The 19,617-nt window shown below is 35.3% G+C and overlaps 1 protein-coding gene across 1 annotated transcript; it reads right to left on the reverse strand.

Annotated features, from left to right (window-relative positions):
• Positions 1–202: 202 nt before the first annotated feature.
• LOC143559654 (chromatin remodeling protein EBS-like) lies at positions 203–2,593 on the reverse strand. The gene is made up of 5 exons (XM_077048162.1): positions 2,509–2,593; positions 1,776–2,118; positions 1,613–1,681; positions 589–727; positions 203–499 (listed from the first exon to the last, which is right to left on the reverse strand). The coding sequence occupies exons 1-5, from the start codon at positions 2,579–2,581 to the stop codon at positions 473–475; spliced, it is 651 nt and encodes a 216-aa protein (XP_076904277.1). The 5' UTR covers positions 2,582–2,593; the 3' UTR covers positions 203–472.
• Positions 2,594–19,617: the final 17,024 nt, after the last annotated feature.

The raw sequence follows: 19,617 nt of genomic DNA on the forward strand, positions 1-19,617 counted from the left end.
AAAACAAATTCCATGAACCTAACAACTCTAAGGTCCATGGTCAAATTCAACCTGTTATCAAGACATCAATTCCATAACCGAATCCAACAACCTTAGGACGGCTGATACTTCATTAGAACAGATATAAACACGTACATATAGACATGTACATATCTACATGTCCGTGTACAAACACAAAGATTAAAACAAGTACCTGAAAAGTAAAGGAATAGTAGAGTTCCGATTCTAATTTCAAGCTTAATTTGTTCTTCCCAAACTCACTAATTTTAACCTTTTGTTCCCTACAGATTTGACAGACAACACTAGTCTAGGATTAAACAAGGCAAAGATTGAATGACAGTTATATTTCACACAATAAATAACATAAAGCTTATTAATTGTGCAAGCAAACTCTCTCTTCTTTGCACTATACAATTTTCCCCACAAGAAGCAAACTCCACAGCTAATTTATCTCCACAAAATCACTACCTCATCATCGCTTTCTGCGCTTTGGTTCCACCTGCGACCGCCACATATTAACGGTTTAGATGACCAAAACACAATTAATATAAAAACAAACAAAAAAACAAAAATGCAATTAATATATACCTTGGCATCAGAAGATGGTGACACAGGGAATGAGTTTGACGGTCTTTTGGCATCGTCATCAGATGAGCAGTCGGAGCACAAAAACTGGTCTAATTTCTTTGCCTCATCAATTGTCATCCCCATGCAATTTGGATGAAACCTGCAAATTTTGAAAAGTAAAAGGGAATTTGTTTAGATATGTGTAATATATGCAGGTTATTCTAGTTGGACTATCGTCCACAAATTGCAAAATAATTCGGCCATGTTAAACATAGCCTGAAGGCAGTCATATATTGATATTAATTAGTGTACTTACAGATGTGCTTAGAGGCATCTGTTGGGAGAGGAAGAAAAAACAAACTAACTCTATATAAACGAGGGAAAACACAGAAAGGTATTCCATTTAAATTGAACAAATAAAAATTAACATTTGAGGCAATAAATAGAATATATGATATTGTGTAAATTCTAGAACCAATTGAATAATATCATTAGGCAGTTTGAGTACAAGGCAGGAAACATTGTAGAGACTTAAAATAATAAAGGGAGGCCTCAAACAGGAAAACATGATAATGTTGCTTTGTAAAAAATCGAGGGCGCTCAAATATGCTGACCTACTTAAGCCATAAATGACAAACTCTTGATGAGATGAAAAGTCATAAAATTATATGATTATTCTATTTATAGATATAAATGACCTTTTTAAGTGTATCCCACCGGCTAGGATATGAAACCAAGTTTCACCCTTCCAGATGCGTTATTACATTTAATTATAAAAACAATTATAACATATTCTTTTAATCACAATGCAATTAGTGATGTGTGTAGATTAAAATTCCTCAAAAATTAAGAAGACCTTTCTTATTATGGGAAAAAAGTCATCACTATGTTAGATGTTTAGTAAGACTCCACTTGCATAAATATTCCTACCATCTTGTTACCTTAACAAGCTAAAACAAAACAAGCTTCTTACTTGAATTGAAACACATTTACCATCATCATGCAAATTTCAAGATATTTATTCAGTCAAACAATATATATATACCAGTCCTTGCATCCTTCACATTGCACCATCAAGTCATCAGGGTTGTATGGCATTTCACATTTGCAGTACCTTCATGTCAAAAAAAAAAAAAAAAAAAAACACCATTAGTTAACACAAAAGTCAAATTCACAACAAAAACCACAACTTGCGAAATAATACTCACACTGCAACACGATCAGGAGTGAACCCACCCGTAGACGCCTTGTACTCAAACCTACAGAAGTAATCCTCAGTACCAACATTATCAAGCTTGGTATAGTTTTTAAACGAGTGAACTATGCACTTCCCTTCAATAGTGTGAGCGCTCTGCATATCATAATGATCTGAAAGAAACAGCTCTTTGACTCCATGAAACTGCCTCCTTCCACCCATGGATTCCTCAGGACGATAGTACCACCTGACCTTAACTTTCACATTGTTCCTGTGATCAGCTTCAAGTTTCTCCACCCGAGCCACGTATGGAGGCTTATCAGAATCAGAAGGCCTCATTAACACACAGTCACCAGCTGCCAAATCAAGTCAAAATCAACATGTATACAAAAATCCTAGTTGTTGGAAGCTTATCAGAATCAAAAGGGCACATTAACAGACAGTCCAGCTGCCAAATCAGCTCAACACCTAAACCCTAAAAAGTTTAAAATCAACATAAAAATCCTCTTTTGTGGAGGCTTATCAGAATGCCCACATTTTCCAGCTACCAAATCAAGTCAAAATCAACAAATAAAAAAAATTAAAAAAAAATCTTCTTTTATCAGAATGCCTCATTAACACACAGTCTGCAGCTGAAAATCAACATTTTTTAACAATCTCTAGCAGAAAAAACAAGTCATTGATTGACAACCCATATATATACACACACACACACATTCAAGCATGAGAGATAGATAGACACATACGTCTTACAACTTTGTTAGTGCCTTTGATAGTGTAGGAATCCAGGTCTTTCTTGCCTGGTTTGGTCTTTGCCATTAGTGAAAGGGATCTGAGACTGAGCGTAGTAAAATCAAAATCAAAATCAAAATCAAAATCAAAATAATAATAAAATGAGAGATGAGAGGAGCGTTAGAATAGAAAGAAACCCTAGATTTTAGGAATTGAACTAGGTGGGTGGGGTTTGGTTGGGTGTGGGATGTGTATGATAAGAGGCTGTGTGACAGTGTTACCATTAAAGCTTGCAATGTAACGGCACGCATCGATCTTCACAACATATATATATTTAAGACTACATTACAGGTCAGGTCTCTTTCAGGCCTAACAATAAATCTCATTTATAGGTAAGAATTACGAGGAGTGAATTGTCAACAAACTATATTCCTATCCCAAAAGATGGAGGTTACTTACAGTGAGACTCTCGACTCCAAAACCCACCTAACAATCACCATTACCACCTCACCCCCATTGCCACTGTCCCACCTAACCACAACCACTATTGCCGTTGGCATTTTTTATTTTGTAAAGAGAAAATTACTGTTTGAGTCCCTGTGGTTGCAAGGCGGAGTCGCATTGAGTCCCCGAAAAAATAATTAAACTAGTTGAATCCCTATGGTACCAAAAGTGACCTAAATGAGTCATTCTGTTATATTTCTGTTAAAAACACTGTTAAAATGACGGGTAATGTAGTCTTTTCAACTTATAACACAAAAACAATACGTAGTTAAAATGCAAAAACTCATTCCATATATTTACATCTAAGAACAACACCAGAGGAGGATACAGGTGCCATCTAAACTAGATTCCGGCGATCCTTGGCTTTCCGGCGACACATCTAGCAAAGACATAACTGGTCATGAACCAGTAATCCTCGCTCCTTCAACCGATGCTCACTTTCAAACCAGAACAAAACCAACCTCTGTGATGGTTGTCGGTTCCAGATCTGGACCGGAAATCCAACCGCCGTAATTTCCACCACTGACGTCTGAGATTCAACCGGACCATTCTACTCTCCACATTTACACAAATCCCTCAGTAACTACGACCTTTGACAGCGAACGAAATATGATGGCGAATAAGTAACAGCGGCGGCTAGGGTTCCGCATTGCTCGCCGGTTCAGAAGATGGTTTCCAAAGAAAGAAGCAACAACGACGATGGCTGAACTAGGGTTCCACCCATAACAAGGTTCCGGCAAGTAACCTCGAATCTTAGGCGAGGCTTCATGCTCAGATGACGGGGAAAGATATGATGGAGCCCTAACTTCTTTGCGTTGACCAATTTTTCAATCTTATCTTCAATTGATCATCAATTTTTTTCTAGGAAGGTTTATTAATCAAACAACAGTTGTCAATTTTTGCCCTAATTTGGCTGTCAATCCGCCATTTCAAGAGCCAACACACTCTTTCAGGCTGGTCGGTAGCAGCTCCACTGTGTTGGTCGACTAGAAAATGGAGAAGAAGAAGAAGAACAATACTTATCTTGGTGTATTAAAAAACCCAAATAATGTTGAAAAGCATGATGGAGTCATGGAGATGTAAAAAAAAGTTCAGGACTGTGAAAAACACGATGGTGATGACCCAAAGATGTTTGCATTTTAAATATGTATTGTTTTTGTTTTGTAAGTTGAAAAGATTAAATTACCCCTCATTTTAACAGTGTTTTTAACAGAAAAATAACAGGACTCATTTGGGTCACGTTTGGTACCATAGGGATTCAACTATTTCAATTATTTTTTAGGGGACTTTCAATGTGACTCCGCCCTACAACTACAAGGACTCAAACAGTAATTTTCTCTTTTGTAAATTTTCTTTATGCTACTAGACAATATAACGTTACAATTCATTTCATTCTCATAAATTAACCAAACAAAATAAATGAATGATAACGATACATTTCATTTTCTCGTCCATTTCATTCCACTCACAATCCATTACCTCCTACTAAACACACCAATAGATACAGATATGTTGGGTATTTTATTTGTACATAATGTGTAAAATAAGATTATTGGTGACACTAAGGTGGCGTTTGGTATGAATGAATGGAGGGCGGAATTAGGGGTGTCAATCGTGTCGGGTTGGCGCGTTGACGGGTTGATAAGTTTCGGGTTGACGGGTTAGCGTGTTGAGATTCTCCAACCCTAACCCAACCCATGTTTTTATTCGTGTCGTGTCGACCCATTTAAATTTATGTCGTGTTCTGATTGTATTTCGGGTCAACCCATTTTACATTTATATACGAGTATGAGTAATACCTATTGACTTGATAATAAATTAAACAGTTAATTGTTTTTATTCATAAAAACTTGTTAATAATTTGTGATAAATCTAATTGTTTTTGTGTATATATATCTCATTCTCAATTAACAAATTTAGGTTCACATAATTAGCTCAAGATAAGAACAAACGAATGAAATAACTAGAGAATAGATAGTTATAACTAATAAAATGAAAATGTTGTAAGTAAAAAGTATATAAAAATAGTGTAAAAAGAAATTAGTTTTACTTTTAAAAGTTAATTGATATATGACAAATTAAAAATGTATGTATTTTACTTTAAAATTTCAAACTTCTTATCTCTAAAATTAAAATATTAAATTTTGTAAAATTGTTAAACGGGTTAACAAGTCAACCCACTTTTTAATGGGCTGGGTTTGGGTTGACCTGTTTTTTAAACGTGTCGGGTTTGGGTTGACCTATTTAAGAAAGCGGGTCGTGTTATCCGACCCAAAACCTATATTTTTTCGTGTCGGGTTTCGAGTCGTGCCAAGAATTGACACCCCTAGGCGGAATGGAATGGCCCATTGTGAGAGAACGGAGAAAATTGTGTTTGGTTGATCAAGGGAATGGAATGACTAATTACCTAGTTCATTCCATTCCCTTTAAAACACCCAAATTTCATTTCATCCATACCTAATGTATTTTTTTTTCATTCTATTCCCTCTTTCACCCAACATCACCTCCACCACCATCAACACCCACCACCACCACCAACCACCGCCGCTGCTGCCACAAACCACCATTGTTGTCCAACGCCACCGTTACCGCCACCAACCATCGCCATCAGTGCCAGCCGCCCACTACCACCATCAACCATTGCACCCACCCCTCACCACCACCACCCGCCGCCATTGCCCACCGTCACTGCTGCCCACCACTGCCATCGTCGCCTGCCACCTCCACCATTACCGCCACCACCACCACCCAGCCTCCAACCACTATTATCTCTCGTTGCCCACCACCACCCGCCACCACCAACCACCATCATCACCCACCAATGTCACGACCACCACCTACCTCCCACCACCACCACTACTCACTACCATTTTAATTTTATTTATTTTTCTTTTTTTCCTACCTACCAAACAACGCAAAGTAATCATTCATTTCATTCCCATGTGGTAACCAAACATCTCATTTGAATGGTAATAACCCATTCCATTTCTTTGTCCATTCCATTACCACGTTCATTCCATTCCATCGTCCATTCCATTACCCCATACCAAGTAAAATAGGTGAACAAGTATATGGATTTTAGACGAGAAAATCAATAAATGAAGGTTACCATCTAAATCATGAATCTACTTAACTCTTCTTTGATTATTGATATTAATAATATGTGATTAACTTACTTTAATAATATATAATATAAGATAGAATAAGCTCTCATTCCTAAGTGTACCCTATGACATAAAACAAAGCAGAATGCATAATTTCATGTCTACCAAGAAAATGCCAATTCAAGTAAGCAAGTAGTTTTCGTGAAGTATAAAGGTTAGGATTGACTTCGATTTCTCAAATATCAATCCTAACAACTTTGGGTGATTATAGTTTATTCACACAACCTCCCCTTGTTTGATTTAAGTAGTATATAATTACACATTTCTTTAACATATGATTTTTTTAAATAGCATGAAAACCTAATCAATCGTACTTAACAATGTTGTTTTAGAACTACCAAGACTAGAGAAATTGATCATAGCATATATCTCATCTTTTCAAAGTCCAACACAAGGAAATATGTTTTGGATAAAATATTAAAATCTTCCTTTTACCATTCATAGTTTCCAAGAGCATGAGTGAATCATGAATGATTATAAAGATTTATTTTAAAGATTTTAATCATCAACCTTGAATTAATGGATTATGATGACAAAACATATTTCATCAAATGATAATTGCAAAATAATCATGTACTTCACAAAAAATAAATCACATGTTCAATATAATCATCAAATAAAGTTAAGTTTCATCATAGATTTAGATAGTAAATGGAGTTTTAGCTCATGATAAGCATGATAATGAACATCAAAGAAAATGAATATATCAACTACATGATGATTAAACTAGAACAATCTAACCAAATTGGGGATGAATATTCTTCTTCAATGGTGATGGATGATGATGATGGATGCCTCCAAGTCTTCAAACTCTTCAATGGATCTTCAATTTAAGTGTAAAGTGAGTGTTTTTAAGTGAGAAACCTATCCAAACCCTTCTCCAAGCAAACTTATTGCAATGAAACATGCAATCTATTTATAGGCTGTTTGGGTGTCAAATGGGCATGACCCCGTGTCCAACTATTCAGGTACATTAATTGCTTGTCAGATCGTACATATGGTAACTTAGCATAGGGGCGTGTTGGATGAGACACGGGGGTGATTTTTTTATGCCAGATTCTTATACTTTTGTCTTTTCTATGGAGGGTGACCACAGGGCATGCTAGGTGAGAAATGGTATTTTCTTGGAAAAATGACCACGATGGTGTGCTAGGTGATGTAACATTCTGCTTTTATGATGAAATAATGAAAGATCGTTATCTAATAAGTTGTGTGTTATTATTTAATTACGTGGAATAATAATTAGTTGAGCGTGGGCTTGGAAGATAAAAGATGGACTTGAGAATGGTTACGGGCCTAAGGTCCATGGGCTTGGAGTATTTAAACTCCTAAACCTCCGTAAAACCCTAAACACTCTCATTTCTTCCATCTTCTACCTCCAGAAACTCATTCTCTGTACACAGACTCTCTCTTATTCCCTCATTCTATTCAAGATCTAAGTTAATCAACATTGGTTCCTTTTACTCAAACAACATCAAGGAGCAAAGAAAACCCGTCTAGATTCGTGTGGTCCAAGATCTAAACCTAACCAAGATCTAGAAAGGTATGTCTTAGATTAAAAGATTTAAGTTTTGATGTTGGTTTATTGTAAGATTCAAAGATTTAGATGAATCGGGTCTTGTTAAGCAAGAAAGGTGTCAAACTTTTTAGTAAGAAAGTTTCTTGGGTTAGACGGTATGAACAATGATGTCCGGGCTGTATCGAGCAAGGAAATGGAGTTTTTATAACCTGAAACTTGCTCTAATGTTAAAACGGGTGTAACAAGACGTGAAAAGTCGCAAAATAGGACCCAAATCGAGCCGATCCAGAACCGAACGAGCCGAATGGATTCCATTCAACTCGAATGGCTCATTCGACTCGAATGGAATTGATTTGAGTCTAGTGATTCAACTCAAATGGAATTGATTTGAGTCCAATCATTCAACTCAAATGGGAACTGATTTGAGTATAGTTATTAAACTCAAATGGAATTGATTTGAGTCTAGTTATTCAACTCAACAGGAATTGAGTTGAGTTAGGCGTAACTAAGTAATTATTACAACTGCCCCTAGGTCCCGTTCATTGAGGGTTTAAATAACCTAGAAGTACGAGATAGTTAGAACTAGTTATTTGATACTTATAATTATTACGTAGTTAGCCGTGCACAGCTAAGGAAGGGTATTACAGTTAACTTAGAAGAAATCGACTTCAAGTGAGTTCTAGCCCCTTTTTCCTTTAAATGTTTTTGGGGCTGTATGCATACTTGTAAGTGAAAGAATTGGTATACGTAATTTTAATTAATGATGTATATCTTATAAGAATGTGTCATATATTAATTTATTAATATAGATATACTGGAATGTTAGTTGACAGAACAAAACGAGTTAAAGAGCAAGCCCTAATAAACTTGTGAAGAATTTGTACGTGAATGTAAATGTTTATGAAATTTATGTATAGAAGAGTGGGTAAACGTTCATGTGTAGAGCCTTCAAGCCTCATGTAGGAACAATAGGTTAGGATGGCAAATACCTCTAACCTTATATGGCTCGGTTATGGGAAAGAAAAGATGGCTAGGTTATGAGCAAGAAAAGATGGCTCGGTTATGAGCAAGAATAGATGGCTCGGTTACGAGTAAGAATAGATGGCTCGGTTATGAGCAAGGATAGATGGCTTGGTTATGAGCAAGGCTAGATGGCTCGGTTATGAGCAAGGCTAGATGGCTCGGTTATGAGCAAGGATAGGAGGCTCGGTTATGAGCAAGCTCGCATGAATATAGTTATGGAATGATTGATAGACAGACATAAAGATAGTAAATACTGAATGAGAAAGGTTATGTTATGTATAAATGTTCGAAGACGTGATTTATTTATAAATCGTATGTTATGAAAAGAAAGAAACGTTAGAACTCACTTAGCGTGTAGCTGACTTTTAGTATGCATGCAGGTATTGCTGACATCGTGGCAAGCTTAGGGTGCGCGAGAGGCTATCCATATTGAAGATCTAGTCAGAGATAGAAGTTTTTATGTTAAAAGTTTTAATTTTCGCTGCAAATTGTATATGCTTTCGTTGTAACAAATTGAGTTTTAAGAGTAAATCCAGCGTCCAATGCAGGGCCTGGGTTGCGGGCCTTACAGGTGAGACACGGACCCGTGTTAGCTTCATCAGATTTTGTATTTTCTTGGAAATGTGATCATAGGGCTGTGCTTCTTGAACACGGGGTGTGCTAAATTGACCGATACACAATTTATTCATTTTTCCTCGTGTATCCTCTCGTTTCTTAGTTTGAGGCTGGAATAAGCTTGAAAATAGAAATTAACATAATAAGTAGCTATTTAAACTAGATAATATAATAAAAGATAGTCACTAATGGCTTAGAGAGGACGGGCGCCTATATGGGTAGGATATATGGTTTTCAAACCATATGGTAATACCGTCGCCACCCCATCTGGGTAGGGTGCATCATGCATCGCTTTATTCCATGGCAAAGGCTTATCACATAAAATTGGTTCCATGGCAAAGGCTAGAGAATTAATTTGAATTAATAATTAATTTATTACACATGTGCGTAGGTGCTGCAAGTAATTGTTTAATTTATGGGTACTTAATGGTAGAAATGAGATGATAGTGTAGGATTGATTTGTGCTTGGGTAGTAACGATGAGTGCCCCTTCCCTTGGCAAAGTTGTAAATGAGACACCAACAGATAATTTTTCTTTTTAGATTGGAGCACTAATGGTAAATTGGTAGCCTAGGAGATCTTTTATAAGCACATTTCACAAAATTTTTAAGTTTGAATTTTGATTTAGTATTTGGAGTTCTCTTTAAAATCATTTTGCAAGTTTTTATTCGGGCAATCTCAAATTCACTATGGCCTAACATTATTATTGAACATTTCAATTTGTTTTCGACTTCTTCCTATTGTATAAAGTTAATTGTTACGTTATATACCTATCAATGGTTGTGATGTAGTAACAGAGACTACCCTTTTGGTAATGGTGATGGGTCAAACTTGGAGTGCTGCTTTAGAAAAGAAAAAGATTTTCTTTCAATGTAAAGACAACTAATGATACTCTCACTCCGTGTCCATGCAATATTACTTTTTTGAAAACTGTGGATAGGTGATGACATTTTTATCATCTCCCCATTTAAAGAGATGAACTATTACATTTATGAAACAAATTATTTTCCGGGGATGGGGAGGAAGTTGGCTTCGGCTATATTGATGTCAACTTGGGCGCGGGGCATCAGTATTACTTCATGGATCTCTAACTTAGGTGTTTCAATATGCACGTGGTCCCCAATAAGGAGACCCATTATCTTCACTCCTATTCACCCTAGCGATGGAGGAATTATCTCTGATTATGAGAAACACATGCTCGAGTGGATTATTTTTTAGGCTTATTTTATGTATGTGGGCGATGTTTTCTCGGGGATTGGGATCACTCGAACGCGATTAATCTGAAGCCAACCGCTAAGGTGTTTTTATGAGGCATCGTGCTTTGAAATTAATCTTGCCAAATGTTGGTGGTATGGCACAGACATGGAGGATTGGGAAAGGCTTGAATTGGCACAGATAATGAATTGTCAAGGGGGTGGGGGTCATTTCCTTTTTGTCATATCAGATTGAAAGTTGGCAATAATATGAACTTGATCAAATCTTGGGACGGGGTCGATATGTTTAGAAGTCAGTTATCTGAAACAAAGCCCTCAACCAATTTCATCAACCAAGCTGTTTAAGATCGTCTTTGATATCGAGTTCTTGACAGAATACCTATGTTATTGTTCTCCTGTAATCGGTAGAGGTTTCTTGATCGGGTTTTTTTGAGTAACAAAAGCCCTGTCAATTTGGATTGACAAAGGGCAATCATGTATTGACTTGGGGGATTTTTCATCTTAGGATTTATATGGGAGTGGGGATCAAATTGAATGAGTGTATTAAGTATTTTATGTTGCAACCTTCCACCAGGTTTGTCATTTGCCTTGTTGGTTGGTGCAATTTGTTAAGACTTTGTCAAGGGAGGGACACGGGTTTGAGTCACTTGCCGGGTTTTAACCAACCATGTAGCCCTTTGTCATTGTAACATCGTTAATTTTCAAACTAGAAAACCCGACCCATTTTAAACTTTAGGTTTTGTTTATATATATATATATATATATATATATATCAAGTTCATTTCATGTATTTATTTGACATTCATTAATTGTTATTTGAATTCGCATTTGTATTTGTTAAACCAACACGTTTTGTCATTTCAATGTATTCTTGTCCATCGTTAATATAACATTCACGATGATTTACGTTTAGTGTTCATTCGTTTCCTTTTTCAATTTTAAATTTTTATTTAAACAAGTTGCAAACTATACGGGTATAATATAATAAATATCCAAGTTTATAACTTCTTATTACGTTTATAACACATTTCAAAGTCGGGATCCAATATGTAATTCTATTTTAAATTCAGGTTTAAAACAACTTCAAAGTTCAAGGTTTAATTTGTAAATTTTTATTCCAATTTTGATTTAAAGAGAACTTCAAAGTACAGGGACCAGTTGTGTAAATAATTTAAAAGTTATACCCAGCCCTTCCCTACCTCCCTGCCAGTCACGGTTTTCTGATGACATAATTATGGCGACCACTGAAAGCGCTAGCGAGCCCCAAAGCTTGTCGAAACACACTTTAAAATCCAATTAAACGCATGTAACGACTTAGACTATAACGACAAACCTCTAATCAACAATATTATCTCGTAAAAAGGCCATAACAAGCGATTAATACCAGGTAATGGCCGGAATAAAATGAGAATTTCAATAATGATCAATTAACATCAAACGTTTCAATTAAACCTACAAAATAGCATCTAAACTAATATCTAAACTCATCTACAACATCATCTTTCACTAATATACTCTTTAAATCCAGTAAATAGTTCATCAAAGTTAGTTTTCCGGGCAAACCTCGTTCACCATCAAATCACAACTTTTTTAGGTAATTTTTACATGTTTTTGAATTATTTTAAACCATAAAACAAAACCCATAACTTAATTTTATCAAACATGGAACGACTTTATTGATTTGGAATCTAGGGTTTAAAGTATGAAGATGAACATGAGTTTCTATATAAATAGAATTGTTTTTTTATGTTAACACAGTAAGATAGTCAATGGGTAGTACATGTGATATGGTCATGGAGACCCGGGTTTGAACCCGGGTCAGGATTTTATTTTTCTAAAGCCATTTTTTTTATATTATAAATCAATTAAATTTTTTAAAAATTATTATAAATTAAACAAAATTATTTTAAATTAAATAAAATTTAGTTATAAATTAAATCTTATCGATTTTCATCTAAAAACTAACCTTTTGTTTTCGTTTCTCGAAACCGTTTATATTTTTACTTCCATCCAGTTAATGTTATATTATTTTGTTAATAATTCTAATACGCTAAAATTGTTTTCGGGATAAATCTTATGTGGTTAAAGTCGATATCTATGAAAAATATAATTCTCAAATTAATAATAATCTAATAATTAAATAATATTAAAATAATAATAAAATTGTTAAAATTCCATTAAAGCTTAAAACAATATTATAATACAAAATGCCTTAAAATAATAAAAATTATATATTAAAATAATGCATAATCACTCAAACCAAATTAGTTAGCTTTTATAATCCCGTTAGTTAGATTTTATTTTTTTGTTTTTTTAATTATAGTTCTTGAAGTTCAATCGCTTCGGTTTCTTGAACGCGCTTTCGGTTTATATTTCAAGTTTATCTTCAATTTCAATGTGAGTTTTCTCACACTCCCTTTTTAATGAGTTTACATTTTTGGTGGTAGCATATATATCCTATCCAAAGCAAATGCTTACAATTTATTTACAAACTACAATTTGTATCAGAAACTTGTGTGTTTACTTGATTACTTGCTTAAAACATACTTGCACATGGTTTTCTCAATAAGTATGATCATACGCCCCCGTTTGCACTCATGACCATTTTGTTATGAGTGGAAAAAAGACCCCCGATCCGAGTACGTTGGTTGTTACGAACTGGAAAGGACCTTACTAACGCGATTATCCGAGTACGTTAGTTGTTACTAACTGGTAAGGACCTTACTTTCTCGATTTACGCATGTTTCATGGAATTATATAATTTTTATATTATATATATCAAAACTTGTGTGAACTCACCAACTATTTGTTTAGTTGACTTTACTTTATATATATGCTACAGGTACAAACATTAGATGATGATACTCGGAGAACACATTAGTACTTAGGATATTTTAAACAAATGGACAAACTTTTTAGTTGTGTTTATTTTTTCTTGTATATCTTTGTTTTCAAACTTGTGTATTTGATGTTGAAATTAATCAATGATAATATTGTCACTTAATAGTGTCACATGTGTTTTGAGCAATCTGTACGTCACACTCAGGCGTTTCCATTTAAACCGGGGTGTTACAGTCACCGAAACCTGCTCGCTGCCTTTGAAAAGAAGTTCATGTCTAGATGATACAATGTGTTCCATCTCCTCGTAACACATGTATGCTAGATCTCCATTTTGACGTTTGATCGCTCATTTCTCGCATTCATCATGCCACTTGCTGTATATAATCAGAGACTCATCATGGAAAGCAATAGTTCTGCATCAAATGCTGTGACGTTTTCGATTCAATGCCACTTTCTTTTCAACAACTTTTGGCTGGGGGCATCAGAGTAGCTTGTACGACTGGCTAAGCAACGATTGAAACAGGATCATTAGCTTCTGGATCTAGTGAAGCTAAGAGGTAGTCAACCTAATAATCAGAATCCCAGCTTTCAGTTTTGCAAGGCGATCCAGTACCTGTAATTAAGTTAGGACCAAAAACATCATGAAATCTGCTCTCAATGTCAGCATCCAAGTCCCGAATGTCCTTGGGTTCATGTTCAGCATCTAAGTCATCACGAGCATCAGTGTCAACATCATCCTTAGAGCAGATTGATCAACTGCTCCATCTTTGTTACCCACATCACCATCACCATCATCATTATCATCACTTGAGTCATCATAACCACCGTGTGACTCATCATCCTCATCATTTGACTCATTATCATCATCAAATTCTTCCTCCTCGCCCTTCTTCTCCTCCTCATCATCACTATCATTATCTTCACCATCTTTATCACCTTCACCTCCTTCTCCTTAACCACCACCAGCACCACTGGACTAGCCATAACAGACTACCATCTTTCTTTTGTACTTGATTCTCATCATCAGAGTCTTCCTACTCCTAAACACCTTCTTAACTCTCCCTTTTAGATCAGAGATGTCATGTGATAAAGTAACGAGTTCTGAAGCAGCTTTATACTTTCCATCAAGGTCTTCATTGATCTTGTGCTATTTCTCATTCTCTACCTTCTGTTTCTCATTCTTAGCTTTCAAACATTCGATCTCAGACCCGAGCTGGGCGATCTCACTCCTTAAAGTATCTTCATTCTTGGTTGAGGATTTTAGTTACGTCTCTAACTTCTCCGCACATAGCTGGAGTCTTTTACCCTCCATAGTTCTTTCAGCAGGTTACAATGAATGATCATTTAGTAAAAGTTGTTGATTAGTCACTTTCTTCTAAATAGTGCCAATCAAGACCTCGTGTGTTGCTATCTTCTCCTTATCTTTAAATCTTACCTTGGAAAAGGCCTCCATTTACTCTTTCTGCTTCCTCCCCACTTCTATCATAATTTTTTCTTTTTCACCCCTCTTCCTGTTTGATTCTTTTAGAGCCACTATCCTATTCAAGATTGGATCAGTGATTACTAGAGACTTGGTTTACTTACCCATGAATAGAGGAGTAGGGCTTAGGATTTTTGGTCTGGTGGGTAGTGGGTGGAGTGTCTGATTGGCCTTGTTGAGTGATTGAGTAGATAGGCATGGTTATGACTTGGGTCTAATAGGAAGTGGTTTGAACTGGAGTAGTGTAAGTTGGCAATGGAAAGGTTATGATGCGGGTTAAGGGTGAGGTTTGGGTTAGAGGTTGGGTTAAGGGTAAGGTTTGGGTTTGAGGTTGGGAAGATATGGGGAAGGAAATGGTAAGTGATAGGAAAATGGGTGAGGTTGAAAGGCTAAAAAACCTAAGTGGTGAGAATCTAAGTGGAGAGATTGATGGAGAGGTTATGGTTTGGTCGGGAGAGGATGAATGTGGACAGGTGAGGCTTGTTGTTTGGGTGAAGTCTCTTGGGTTGTAAGTGGAAGGTTGGGAAGGACGAGTTTAGAGGGTTTGTGTTGGGCCTTGGTTCTTGGAATCTGAACTTGCCTACCTTTCATCTTTTCAATTTGATAATGTAAAGATGTAGATGAAGCAGTGTGTGGGTCACCGTGAGATGGTTTGTGTCACACCCCGACCAAAGGCGGAACATGCCGGGACGTAACGTATTGATTGGACAGTAGCTCAAAAGACACTAATTAAAGTGACAATAATTATCTAACTTCATTAACATTAAACAAGTACACAAATTCAAATAAGTAAATACATCATACATGTAATTTGGATAAATATCCTAAGGTCAACTAACTATCTTCGATTTTGAATATATCAAATACTTGAACCTGTAACATGTATAAAATAGAGTTTTTCAACATGAAGTTGGTGAAAATACATAAGTTTTAGTTGTATATATATAAGTAAATCACAATTCATATGTAAATGGTGAGCATTACAACACTTATGAAAATGCAAACAACTAAATAGATTTGGACCCGTTCCTATTGACACAAAATCAATGTACCTGGGTAAATACATGATCATACTAGATGAGAATAGATGAGGATGAGATACCAACCACCAAACATAAAATAAACACTTAAGCACATAGAGCATAGTCATAAAGCATGCAATAATCACACATAAACATAATTTGAATTGCGTTTTGAATAGATGAGTAAGTAAAACTTAAGTAAAGTTAATAAGGTATAGATGCTACCCCCAAAACATAAAAGATGGAAAAAGGGGGTATGTAAACTCACCTTAACAAGTGGATTAACGAAGACGAGATGACGATAAATTAAGATAAAAGCGGTTCCTCGGTATGTCAACAAATGTTTCTAATTGTTAACAATAATATTAATTAATTATTTAATTAAATATTTAATAATAACAAGACTTATGACGGATTTGGGATTCGAAGGGGTTTAATTAAAATTGTAATTAATAATATTTATCAATCATTAATTTGTACATAATGAAGGTAAACTAGATAGTAATAACAATTTTTTTAAAGAAATGGATTAGAGTCTTTTAATGTTTAAACTATTATTATTATTATTGTTGTTGTTGTTACTGTTATTATTATTATTTGATTTTTTTTAATAAATAAGATAAATATTTTATGTATTAATATATATATATATATATATATGTATGTATATGTATATGTGTGTGTGTGTGTTCACGAGAACGTTCAACGAAAGTTTATTTTGAACCTTTAATATGGTTCGGTTTGTTAAACGGGTGAAAAATAATACTAGTTTTTAATATAATTATGGATTATGGATTAATAAAAGATATAAAAATATAAGAGAATAATAATAATAATAATAATAATATACCAAAAAAAACCCGGGTCAGGGGGGTTCGAACACGAGCCCCTAGGCTGGCTACACATTTTCTTGATGTCGTACAAGACACTTAGGCTGGTGTATCACTTGTGATAAGAACATAATGCTTTGTATTTATAATAACATCTGTATTAATCCCAAACTCAAATAAACCCTAAATCGATAAAAACCGCAAATTGATGATCTTACATCCTCTGTCGCTTAAAATTGACAGAGGGGTTTTAACGAGAATGAAAAACCGACCCAAACCCATATAAAAATTACCTTATACGAGCAGGAATTGAATGTGAACAACCACCTAGGGATTTCGGCTCAAATGAAGATCAAACAGGTCTGGACGGCTTATTTATATCACGATTACCTTAGGGCTTAGTGTCATCGGGGTGCAAGGATTAAGTGTGCAAGTTTAATTGTATTATACCTGGGTATTTATAGTGTTACAAGGTCGAAGGAGATGCGGTTCTAATTAACGGGATTCGCTGTCAATTCGTTGTCATTTACTATGATTAGTATGTCGATGGAGTCACGTTTTAATGGAGAATCGTTTTGGTATAGTCAATTTCGTGATTTACGGCCGATTAAGCGAGTTACCATTTGAGGGGGGGGGGTGTCGGCTGGATGTGGAGGAGAGGAGGGAAAGAGAAAATATTTGCAATAAAGTCCTTGAAATTTGAGGTTGGTTACATAAATGGTTAAAGTAATAGTTAGGGGTTGTTTTTGCCATATCTTCGTTAGTTAGATTATTTTATTATTAAAAAAAGAACTATAACCGAAACTAATTCGAGCGTTGTGAAATAAAATGAATGATCGATAATAAATTTATTACTTTGATTTAATAAATGATCAACAATAGACCGAATAATAAAATTTTAAACGGGTCGGGTTTTAGATAAAAATCCAAAATGTTACAGCATTCACAACTTTTTAGAAATTTCGTCCCGAAATTAAAGAAAAGCCAATATATAAGGGTGGAAAATAAGTGTTAAGAGAAACTTCATCATTTTTTTTAAATAACACAGATTTTTAAGTGACTCGAATAACGCTACAAACGAAAAAATATAATAAGGACACTTATATATAGGATGTACCAGCGGCGTATCCACCATACCCTTATTACATTGATATTTGTACCATTTCCCAAAATCACCCTAAGTTCTGGGTTATGACACACAACCGTATTCACTATGAGTTTCATGCGAGGATTTTGATAATTATGCGTGCACTCATAATTATTTAGATCGTCGCATGATTCACATAGTTCGTCCCATCGTGTGGGTTCGAAAACAAGGTAGGAATTTATTATTATTATTATTTATTTTTTTTTGAAATCAAAATTTATCTAGCATTAATTGCTAAAGAGAAATGAAACTAAATAAATACGTGAAATTTGATGATTATGAATAACGAGTAAAAATAAATAAATAAATAAATCAATAAATAAAATATAATGAAATTATTGAAGTTAACCACTGAAAATAATAATAACAACAAATTAGATATAGGAAATTTTGAAATTAGGTAAGTAATTTACACATTCGATGTATATAATACTTGCGAAGATAATCATATTCACGATTATGTATTCACATAGATAGGTTCACACAACAAACAAATCACATGATTAAAGAAATATAATAATAGATGAGGCTTGAGGTCAAGATTATAAAAATGGATGAGAAAATAGTAACATGAGAAGGAAGTGAGTTTGGGGAATTTGGGTAGTCATGTATTAAAGTATCAAAATAAAATTTATACATATGACTCCTATTAGATAACTGTGCACAACACATGTTTATAGTCCCAATTTCCCAAAACAAAATGTTTGTAGGAAATCGGTCATAGGTAGTTAATGATGCAAATATGGTACTATTAGATAACCATGCACATCCATGCACATAGTCCCGGTAAATAACCGGTCATAGACTACTTGAAATGTGATAACAAATTGCGTAATAATAAGTAATGTAATAAACGAATAGATGAGAAATTGAATTATAAATAACCATGATTCTCATTCATAACCAAACTTTATTTAATTATCCATAACAAAACTTAAGATTAAGTCATTACATTAGGTTTAAAACAAAAGAACTTGATAAACGTCTCTTGTGTAGCATGTATTCTAGAAAGGTGAGGCTTCGACTTGGGAACCGTTTATGTAACACACTTGTCCTTGACTACCTTGAGCAACTTGGTGAACTTGAGGTTGGTTGGTTGGGTTTGGGTTGGCTTGAGTATTAGAAATAGGTTGGGCTTGAATTGCTTGAATGGGTTGGGCTTAGATTTGTTGAGGTTGATTCACTTGGGCTTAGTTGAATTGGGCTTGGGTAGAATGGGTTGGATAAACTTGGGCTTGATACGCTTGATAGAGTGGCTTGGGCTAGGTAGGATTAAACTTGGTTCATATGTGCGAGTCTTGGGCATGCATTGCGAAAATGACTAGGATCTCCACAATTGTAAGCTCTAATAGTTGAGGGTGCTTGGGTAAACGGTTGAGCATAAAATAAAGCTTGGGGTTGGGTAAGAGGTGAGGTTAATTGTTGAATCATAGGTTGGTTGAGTTCACGACATGTGGTAAAGAGGTGACCAAAACGACCGCAATGAGTGCATTGATGACACTTGAGATTAGGCGAATGGTGGAATTTACACGTATCACATAAAGGGGGGGGGGGTCATGTATAGGGCTTCTTGGTGGGTTAAGCTTGTTGGGCTTGAGATTGGGCCAAGACATAATTTTGGGAATTTGACTTTCTTTTGTTGTTGTGGTAATGGGGTGAGTTGTTGTTGTTGTGTTTGGAGGATTCAGGCTTAGAGGATTCGGTCTTGGATTCTTTGGTGGGCTCGGTTACGGGCTTATCATTGGGCCTTTTGGAACTCTTCCAC

The sequence above is a fragment of the Bidens hawaiensis genome, unplaced genomic scaffold (genome assembly GCF_021521415.1).
Source record: "Bidens hawaiensis isolate Kalapana, Puna unplaced genomic scaffold, B.hawaiensis_p1.1 tig00019962_1, whole genome shotgun sequence".
NCBI lineage: Eukaryota > Viridiplantae > Streptophyta > Magnoliopsida > Asterales > Asteraceae > Bidens > Bidens hawaiensis.